This window comes from Mercenaria mercenaria, chromosome 19 (assembly GCF_021730395.1).
Source record: "Mercenaria mercenaria strain notata chromosome 19, MADL_Memer_1, whole genome shotgun sequence".
Lineage (NCBI taxonomy): Eukaryota > Metazoa > Mollusca > Bivalvia > Venerida > Veneridae > Mercenaria > Mercenaria mercenaria.
The window spans coordinates 36,988,391-36,999,909 of record NC_069379.1 but is presented as its reverse complement, the minus strand read 5'-3'; the positions used below and the strand labels follow the sequence as shown (position 1 = coordinate 36,999,909).

At 36.1% G+C, this 11,519-nt stretch overlaps 1 protein-coding gene across 1 annotated transcript; it reads left to right on the top strand.

Moving 5' to 3' along the window:
- The first annotated feature begins 63 nt into the window (after positions 1–63).
- On the top strand, positions 64–5,067 carry LOC128551029 (uncharacterized). Its single transcript, XM_053531300.1, has 3 exons — positions 64–73; positions 3,051–3,484; positions 3,981–5,067. Exons 1-3 carry the CDS (start codon positions 64–66, stop codon positions 4,596–4,598), a joined length of 1,062 nt encoding a protein of 353 aa, XP_053387275.1. The 3' UTR covers positions 4,599–5,067.
- Positions 5,068–11,519: the final 6,452 nt, after the last annotated feature.

Genomic DNA, 11,519 nt, shown 5'->3' with positions numbered 1-11,519 from the left:
CTATTGTTTAGAAAATTAAAAAGACAAAGACATAGAATAGCTGATAAAAATGACATGTGTAGTATGCAAGCAGGTGAGTGTAAAAATGAAAGACGAACTTCAGCGATTCTGGCAGGCTAGTATCAATCGAGGGGTACAAGAATCATTTTTATTGTATACCTCCACACTTTGATTTCTTTTGTTTCATCCAAATGTGACCTCATCTGAAGCAAAACATACCAAGTCATGAATATTAATGACGGAAGTCCTGGTCGCATAATAAATGCAGATTTTGATTAATATAAGTTCGTTTAAGCTAGTAAAATACAAATCATATTTTTATAATATATTCATTGGTTTAATAAAAAAACTCAAAAATATAAATACGTATAATAACTATTGTTAAGATGCCAACTCTCAGGTGACATGACATATGTAATTATAATACCGATATTCTACAAACACGTACTTAATAACGATTTCATTAAGTATATCTAAAATAACGTATGTTTTGTCTACTTAAACCTTAAATCAAGTTTAGAGTTGCCATCACAACCCGTTTTTTCGTAATTACTAGAAGACTGATACATTAGTTACCGCATATAAAGACAATCTGTAAATGATCCTTTGGGAGCAAAACATGCAACTAAGAATGATAGCAGATTCGGTTTGATTGAGTCTGTTCATGAGGGATAATGAAATGTGCAACACCTTTCACGCCCCCTAGCATCGGCTTATTGGGAACTTTGTTTCACATATGTTAAATGGACACAATGGTCCAAAAGGATCAGAAAATATAACAACACTGAATCCAAGTACGGGAGGAATTTTTACAGCCGCCATACGGAACTTAAAGATTGCTGTTGTGATAGTAGATAAAATCTGTAATCAAGCTGTGATTTGCCATGCATCGCAATAAAATTTCTATTTATTGGACGGTCAATATATTACTAAACAAGTCAAGTTGTGATCTGATATTAGATAGTTTGAGATTTCAACCTTCGCCTTCCCCTTCAACGTCTCTTGCGAAGTTAACGTATGAAGCTGACGTTCGAATAAAATTCATTGAGATTTCAAACATTACAATGAACCTTACTTCTTTTAATACGCCCATTCAATTTATCTGTAATTATGATCGTTTTTCCCCTGCATTTTGATATCAATTGTCCGAAAGTGCATGACTTTTACAAGAGGTTTTAAAAATGAAAATTGAATAAAAACATTTCAGTTAACGTAATCATCGCATGGATATTAGTGCCATTACAAAAAATAACATTTTATATAAAATGATGTCAGTATATAATGCACGATTGTAAATTATATATGGGAGGAAATAAAAATGATAATCCTATCAACGTATTGTTGATGGTGTTCTTGAAAGATATTACAGTTAATATTTTTAAACAAAAACACGAGACACCAACTACTGCAAATACATTTCTCGATATACTTTGAAGTTAAGTTAAATGTATGAGATAAAGCAAACACAAAAGGCTGTTGACTAGCATTCATAGTTTTTCTTAAAATTTTATTTTTACTTTAAATTTTTAAATTGGTACTTTGTACATCGAATTCCTTAAAATACGCGTTTTACTTGTAGACTGTACCTGTTGAAAATCTAACCTTTTAAAAGATATGTAGATAACATGAGCCAATATACACAATTTATGAATACATTTAACAAGCGATTTGAAACAAATGTAAAATACTCTCGTGATATCAAACGTTTTGGCATCGTGGCATTCAGTTTGACTCTGTATAATGTCAAACTCTCAGACAGCACAATATAATCGTACCACGTCACCATATGTTTAGCGAAACAGTCAAGAACTGATAGGTGGAGACGAAAATTGTCGCACGAAATAACATGTGGGCATATACACGTATTTGTTTGAATATACTATTTCATAAGTAAAGCACGTGCAGATCAAGGACTTTGATTAGAAGGACACCAACTTTAAAGAGGGGTCACCCATCCATGTGGGGGGGGCGGGTGGGGGTGGGTAAGGCTTAGTCACACCATGTTTCAAGACCGATTTCCTTTGTAAAATGTAAGAATCAAAGGGGGATTGACCCACAATGCCCTTCTGCCAGGCTCTGGGTCCGAGCATGTAAAAAATGGAGTTATCCCATACGGCTAACAGGAAACTTCTCGCATCATGATATCATAGATCTGAAATTGTCTGATACTTAAGAATTTCTTTTCCGTCTTACTAGTACCATTTTATGTTTATAATTAAAACGCAATTGTCTTGAGTGTCCGACAGAAGAAACGGATTGATTGTTTTTTCGAAGTTAAAATAAAATGTTCCACCAAGTGATAATCGCGCGTTATCATTAATTTTTCAAGTAAAATGACTGCCATGCCATGTGCCTCCATCCAGATTTCAGTCTTTGATGCCGAGTATGTGGACAGAGTAGATGTACAAAGACTTAAGTTTTGCCTTTCGTGATATCACATCTTCGGACGTTCAAAACTTCACTGCTGCACTGCTTACGACAAAAAGGCCTTAAAAGTTTCTGGTATAATCAATACCGCCTGAGGACACAAATATGCTGTAGAAGTTAAAGTCTGAACAAAATCTCAAAGTTTCTCAAAATCAGTTGATAACTTCATACTTCCAGGTTCAATTCAATGTATTTAGTTAAAATCATTAGCCAAACAAAACGTCATTATTCTTATATTTATTGATAGTGTTAGCATCAAATTTAGTCCAGTTATACATATGGATAATCAAATAACTTAATAAGCAGAAATCCTGAAACTAAGCTTTTTATTTCACATAGTAATGAAGCGAAGTCTTAGGCTTACTTCATATTACATGGAAAACTTAAGTAGCAACGTCTGATATAAAATACACGCATATCGGTGACGTTTTACCCTAAATATATATGAGAGACGTTGAAGGGGAAGGCGAAGGCTGAAATCTCAAACTCTCTATTGTCAAAACTGTGTAGAGCATTGCAAATATTGCATATGATTCCTGAGCTCAATCACATACATGAGAATGAATGTATTTCAGAGATGCACAATTATCATAAAAATACAATTCCATTTATTGTCGTTTCAGGGAACCGACCTAGAGATGAGAGCCACAATTTTAGTGACAGTATTATAACTATAGGAGGACAGTCTTTATCGGGAGACTGGAAAGTATCAATCGCTAATTTGTCCGTTGACGAGGGACAAAACAGACTTGGATTATCTCGCAGGTCGACTGCTTCCGTATACACCTCATCTTTAACAAGACCTTCGTCTTATTTGTCAACAAAAAACCTATCGCCTTCATCACGACCTTCAGCTGCATCCGTTTCTAAATATAGAAGAAAATCCGGTTCGGCATATAGCTCTGAAATATCTCAGTCTAACAGTTTAACATCCGGACACACGCAGAGTAACAATGACATCGGATTATCAATGATTTACAAGAGTTACATATTGGATGCATTGGTAGATTTTAATCCAGTAAGAGTAGTTAAAGATTTGAATGAGTTTGCCGAGAAGGTGAAAATGATATCAAAATACAAGAAAATAATAATGTGTTGAATGAAACAGAGCAAAATGTTTCAAGCAGTGATCAGCTTCACAGAGATAGAATTCAACGAATAAGATATGCGTGTGGTAATAGGGAGGAACTGTTTAGGAATAAAATGTATAGAGGCCGTACAAGACCAGTAATGTATCGTTCAGAAGATTACAATTTTACTTATTGTAAAGTTCCAAAAAGCGGAAGTACTTTCTGGACGAAAGTTTTTGGAGTCTATGATAAGAACATCGGTGCATAAATCTATGCTCGAGTATATAACGAGTGTAAGCAGCGTTATAAAAGATAAATCAAGGACAATTATAGTGTCACGAGATCCGTATTCAAGACTGTTTTCAGCATGCATCAATAAATCTTTTCTCCAACTAATATTTAATTTAAATTATTTTATAAGAAATATTGCCATTGACGAATTGTACAAAAGTAACGTATGTCTGACAGATGTAACTTTTCAAGAATTTTTGGATTGGATCGTTAAAGAAGGTCAAAGTGGAAAAGACATTGAATCGTCATTGGGTGCCTATATTCTCCCTCTGTTATCCTTGTGCAATCAATCCTTTCATATTAGTCAAACAAGAGACATTTGCCCACGATGTTGAATTCGCCTTACAGCAGCTTGGTGTTGAAAGGTCGACATATGATTATATCACTCTAGCACTTTATGACCACAGGGCTGAATTAAGCCTTCCTAGTATAATAGTAACATTATTTCATATTGCAATAAAGCCGGCTGTACAGAGTTGCCTCGGATTTGTAAAGTTTACACGTCGTATCTGGATATCTCTTCAAATACAAGGTTTTATCGACGAAAAGATTGAATTTCCTGTTGAAAAATTTAGCAAAGATCAGTTTTCAAATGGAACTTATTTCACCGAGATAGTGTTACAAACACTACGTGATTATCCTATGAGCTCCTCACAAAGTAACATTCAAGGACAGGAATATCTTTATTGCGCCTACAGATCAGTAAAACCCGAGACCTTACGAAGAGTACAGGACCTTTATAAACAAGATTTTGAGATGTTTGGATACAGCAAATTACCACCAACAAACATTTTGACACGCCAGACTTGATTTACAGGAATATAACTATGTGCCTTAAACATGCAATTATTATCGCCGTAAAAGTTCAGTAATCTGAAACGCTCAGTCAACCTTATTATATGTTTTATATAACATGTAGCATAAAATAAACATCTTCAATCAAAAGAATTGTCCATTGTTGTTAATATTTTTATTCATCGACAATTTGTTTGAAAATCAAAATTTATGTATCATTAACTTACTTGACGTCTTAAATTAAATGTATATATCATTAACTCATTTGATATCTTAAATTAAACAGGAACTATATAAGCTGTTGGAAAAAGGGACACTAGTACTCTTCCGTTAAAACAAATGCATGGATACCACCAATCATATATCTATTTGTCCTATAGTTAATTAATATCATCCAAAATTTAAAAGTAATTGTAATTAGATTTCAAGTAGGAATAATGTGTTAAAGTGAGTCATAGGCAATACATATTTTGTAAAAACTCTTGTGAAGTCTATGCAATACAAGCAACTATTGTAAAAGTCTTGCAATATAAATATGGTATGAAATAAATTTATTTGCCTGTGCTTTTTTTTTTTATTTCTTACCCGTACAAACCAACTTAAAAATAACGTTTTGATACACAGTATACTTAACATTCAAAACATTTTTTCTAAATTTTAATTTTCATCTTCAGGCGAGCTCCTCAAAAACAGCTTAAACAGATTCTCCATTTTTCCGCGACAGGTACATATTACATATTTATCATGTAAGCCATGGAGAGATTTACATTTTGAAGGGATTTTTACACCAATTAACGTCCTAATTAATGTAAGTATATATTTATTTTCTTCTTGTAAAAAATTAAGATCAGCATTTATATTTATATAATATATCTATGTTGATATTATTATTTTAATTTTTTTATTATAACGTTAGAGCATCAAAGTCATTGCGGCGAGAAAAAGAAATTCACTAAAAACTGACCAATATTTGGTGGGTGTCGCCAAGGCTGTACAATATCATCCTTGAAACATACTATTTTGTTTAGCAACCATCCTATTTTCTTAAAATAACATGCTATCATGTCCGCCGTATATGCTATCTTACCAGAGTGACGTACTACATTGTTAAACGACCATCCTATTTTCTTAAAGTAACATGCTATCATGTCCGCCGTATATGCTATCTTGCCAGAGTGACGTACTACATTGTTAAACGGCCATCCTATTTTCTTAAAGTAACATGCTATCATGTCCGCCGTATATGCTTTCTTGCCAGAGTGACGTACTACTTTGTTAAACGACCATCCTATTTTCTTAAAGTAACATGCTATCATGTCCGCCGTATATGCTATCTTGCCAGAGTGACGTACTACATTGTTAAACGACCATCCTATTTTCTTAAAGTAACATGCTATCATGTCCAGTTTATAGGTTGTCTTGTCAGAGTGGCGTGCTATTTTGTTAAACGACCATTTTATTTTGTCAAAGTAACATGCTATCATGTCCGTTGTAAATATTATCTTGTTAGAGTGACGTAAGATTTATATATGTATACATCCATAAACTAATAAGTCACTGGAGCATAAAAAATTTTCCAGTATGACCTAGAACGCATAAATGCAGTGTGCCCATAACCACAGATGATTTATTCCTATATTAAATCCAAGAAGAGATAGCATGCAGTGTGCTTCTTAACATAGATGGTTCATTTTAGTATTTATTTACCTAGAAGACTTTGCCTGCTAATAAACACAATTGTTAATTTACACAAAGGAGTTATACCTTTTTTGCGTAGAACACATTACACGCACTGTGCTCATAAACATAGAGGATTTATACCTGCATCAGCCAGAAGACATAGAATGCAGGGTGTTCATAATTACAGAGAATGTATACAATTTATACCTCTGTTACTTAGAAAACTAATCAAGCTGGCTAACGGAAGATTGATGGTTCTACCCAGGTGTCCGCTCGTGATAAAATAATGCACGGAGGGACACCTGGGTTCTTCATCCACCTTTAAAGCTGGAAAGTCGCCATATGATCTATAATTGTGTTGGTGTTATGTTAAACCCGACAAAATAAGTAAATACTTAAAAAACATTGCATACATTGTGCTCATAACGCTCTATTACTTAGAATGCAGTATATTCATAAACACAGAGGAATATTTTCTCTATTACCAAGAAGACTGTATGCACTGTAATAAAAACATCATTATGCTCTTTAAAGTATTTTATTTACCAGTGCTGCTGTTCACTTTCGAATATAAAAAATAGAGGGTCAGGCGTTTAGGGGAACAACACTGTGTGTTTCCTCAAACTTTGGGGGCGGCCCTTGCAATCTGCTTGAATAACAAGAAATATTTACACGGTCTAAAGCGTTGACTAAAACACAAAATGCGATGTTCTGCTGAACATTGTATCATTTCAACGATATTAATATTATCAATGTGGAATGACAAAAATGAGATACACATGTATTCTTTTTTATCGCTGTTAGCGTTTCCAGCTGAAACATAACCCTTTGTTCTCTTACACGCTACGAAGATTTAATAATATAAAGTAATTCACAAACAATATAAACAGCCATTCTTGAATGATGCAAACATTTTTCCGCCTTCTTCTGAACTAAAGAGTCAAGTATTCGCTTTCATTATACATTTAAAGAAACTGGCATTTTTGTCACGTCCTGCAGGTATTTATGACTAAAGATGTAAAATTATACCAGTCCCCAGGTGCATATAAAGCTTAGAGAAGATAATATAAAGGATCAATACTCACATAAAACTGGCAAATAGTACGTGCTTGTATACGAATAAAACTTTTAATGGCGCGGATGTACAGTATAGCCAAGCAGAAAAATTATCGTCTTGGTAATAAGTTTGCTATATCGAGGGTTCAACGCAATAAGGGCGTATCTACATATAATAATCATATGTAGATACGCCCTTATTGCGTTGAACCGTCGATGTATGACTAAATAAATTACTAGTTTAACTGTTGTGCTTAAAATTGAAATACCGCTTACAGAGTGAACCATAGATACAGTATATGTAAAATACAAAATTTGCGTGTTTATGGAGGACATATATCTTTTTTTGTCCCCGAAAATTGACGTATGTGCTGCTTTTACTTACATCCCTTTAAATAAATCTGTGTTGTTTTAACTTATGCAGGTAAAGCAGGAGAAGCTGTCAAGAGAGGTTCGTTCTGGATGTCTTTTGACGTATTTATGAATTTATGTATACACGTGTCACGAGAGGCCAGGTACGACCGGATTTTATATGTTACTTGCGATCAAGTTAGTGCTGGTGCGGAATGGGTTAGATTAACTGCCTATGGTAAGTGGCCTCTGTTACTTAGTGGTTCAGTTCGCTGACTTCGAATCACTTGCTATCGATATGTGTACGAATCCTCGCTTGGGGTTAAGACTTGTTCAAGTAAGGAGGCCATTCAGTTGTCTTATGGAAGGTAAGTGTTTCTACCAGCATTTCCGTCTATTCCTGAAACACTTATCAGAGGGACATTTGGGGTCATCCTCAAGCATTAAAAGCTGACCACCTCACTATACGAGTTAAATTGTGTCGGTATAAGCCGAACTCAAGGTAATAAAAGACAATGAACCATTGCATAAATAAAAACACATATGCATATTGTCATTAAAAAACGACAATATTAACATCACGTCGAAATATCACTTTGCTCCGAGCATGAAAAGGATTAAATATTTAAAATAAAACTTCAACGTTTTTTACGGGATACTTCCTTGGAAAAAACGGAATGCGTCTCAATATTGCGAAAAAACTTTTAAACGAAATACTATTTCGTTATGATTTTTTGTTTGTTTTTTTTTTTTGTTTTTTTTTTTTTTTTTTCCTGTTTTTTTTTTTTTTTTGCAACATAACAGAAAAGAAAGAGAGATAATGATGTCATGGTTTCGAATATAGAAGTCATAGGTCATAGACCCTCTGATTCCAATGGAGAGGTGTTACGTGATCATTTTGCTGTGATATTCAACGCTAAAGCTTCCAAACCACCCCAGTAGGAAAAACTGTGTCGTATAGGAAATTACGTTCCATCGACATTGACCCATTCCGAGAAGATTACGAAGAATAGATTTCTTTAGTACTCAATCTAATCGAATTTGTTGCGGGATATTCAAATCAGTTAACTTCTATAATAGTAGACAGACACGCCCCTTTTGACTACCAAGACTATTGTGTTAAGACCTTAATGCCCTTGGTAAACCGAGCAACTCCATGAAGCGAAACATCAGAAACGAAAATTAGAGCGGAAATGATGTGTAAGTTAACTCACAATCGATCACCAAATTTACCGAACACAGTGTGCTGAAGTGAATAAGATGTTAAAACAAGCTCGTGATGAATATTATACAAGCTAAATTGACTCATGTGGGAGTGACCATAAGAGTTTATCTAAGATTACCAAAAATCTTCTTCGCGATAAAAATAAGGTGATTTTACCATCACATTCATCTCCACAGCATCTCGCACAAGATTTCAAGAAAGATCGGAACAATCAGAAACAATATAACATCGCAAACACAGTCTGTATCTGATTCAGATGACATGAAAACTGAATAATGTGGTGTCAGGTATGTTGAGTTTACTCAACTCAAACCTTAGAAGACGAAGTGAAATCTATGAATAACAAGTCAGCAAACAAATCTTGTTACCTAGATCCTATTCCAACATGGTTATTAAAATAGTGTCTTGACGAACTAACACCAGCGATAACAAAAATTTATAAATTCATCTCTAGACGCTGCGTATATGCCCAAAAAAACATTCACATTCACGAATAAGACCTCTTCTACAAAAGCCAAACCAAGATTCTAATTTTTTAGAAAAACTATAGACTTGTGTCAAATATGCCTTTTCTGTCTAAAATCTTAGAGAAAGTGATAGATGTTCGAATAAAATATCATCTGAGGACCAATGAACTCCATAAAGTCAATTAATCTGCTTATAAGAAATTCCACTCGGCGGAAACCGCCCTATTAAAAGTCCAAATTGACATTCTTCAATATTTAGATAAGAACAATGTGACTATTCTTGTAATGCTCGACCTCTCTGCAGCATTTGACACTACCGACAACGGGACGTGGATTCATCGCCTAGAACGTCACTTTGGTATTACAGGCAAGCCACTCGCATGGATGATGTCATACCGTAGTGACCGCTACCAGACCATATGCATAGACAATGAGCTATCACAACCAGTGCTCATGAAGAACAGTGTACCCCAAGGGTCTGTCCTGGGGCCAAAGAACTACACAATATACACAAAACCAGTGGGAGCTATCTGCAGAAAGCACGAACTGAACAATCATTTCTATTTCACTTTAAACCGGATTCGCCTTTCCCGTTGTCCGACCCGCAAAGCCGTCGCCTCGGAAGCCCCGGTCGTGTGGCTCCAGGAGGGGAATCGGTACCCCACTGCTCGGACTGTCTCAGGCTGGGAAGACCCGCGATTGCGCCGTACGAGCGCCGTCCGTGTGGGTCGGCCTGTCCCGTTTTGATCAGGAACGGAACCAAGTCTGGCGGCGGGCAAGAGGCTGGGCATGGGCACATGCGCACTCCCTTGCCGGGACGTTTTCTGCGTGAATCGCCCTAGGGACGCTCCGATTCTTCAGTATGCGTTTCGCTACTTTATAGAAGGCAGCAGTCTTGTTTCTCTGTAATGATCCATCCGCAGGTTCACCTACGGATACTTTGTTACGAGTTTAACTTCCTCTACTCCGGTCAATTTGTGCATCTTCTCGGCACGCCGAGAGCCACCCCGTAAAGCGGCCTACAGGACCAATCCGAAGAGCTCATTAACTTGAGCGATCGGTAGTAGCGACTGGCGGTGTGTACAAATGGCAGGGACGTAATCAACGCGAGCTGATGAATCGCGCTTACTGGGAATTCCTCGTTCATGGGATTCGCAATTATATAAATTCTTCAAATCAATAAACAGGACGCCTATTGAAGAGACCATCCATCGCGTTGGAAGTTGTTTAAACGATAGAGTAAATTGGATGAATACCAACATGTTGAAACTCAATGCTGTAAAAGCACAATGAATTAACCATATCTTCATCTGAACACAAAGCACAATCTGTTTCAAACATATCTGTGAAAGTGGACGACTCTGAAATCAAACAATAAGGCAGTGTCAGGAACCTCGGTGCTTTCCTGGACTCGAACATGAGGATGGAGCAACACGTGAATAGTGTGTGTAGGAATTCATAAGCGCAGCTGCGGCAAATTAGTTACATCAGACAATTTATAACCGCAACCAAATATCTAATTTACTCTCTTGTTACATCCCGTTTGGATTATTGTATCTCTCTTCTTTATGGGATTCCAAAACAGTCAATGAACAAATTACAATATGTCCAAAATACGGCAGCTAGAATCGTAACCAGAACATCCAGATACGACCATATAACACCTGTTCTGCGTGAACTTCATTGGTTTCCTGTGTAGTATAGGGTAGAATACAAAATTCGAACACATACATAAAAGGCACTCGAAGATCGAGCACCAGCTTATGTAGTGAACATGTTAGAAATATATACGTCATCCAAAATTCTGATATCGCAGAAAAATGCATTAAAAATAGTGGTGCCCAAATGTTGGACATTTGGTGACAGGAGCTTTCAGACAGCAGCTGGAAGGTTATGAAATGCCCTCCCACCTGGCATAAGAGACCGCAAGACCTTGCAATGTTTCAAAAAAGCGCTAAAGACGCATTATTGAACTAATTTCTCTACCTGGTAGAATAATGTAGGTACTCTGCCGGCCAATCAATAGCTCTAATCAAGAACTCTAGTGTGACAGAATAATATACTGTGGGATGGATGTATCATAGATGTTCTCCGGACCGTTTAGGTGGGAATTGAACCAATTCTCCGGTTTGCATGCTGTGATGCATTTCGCAGGCA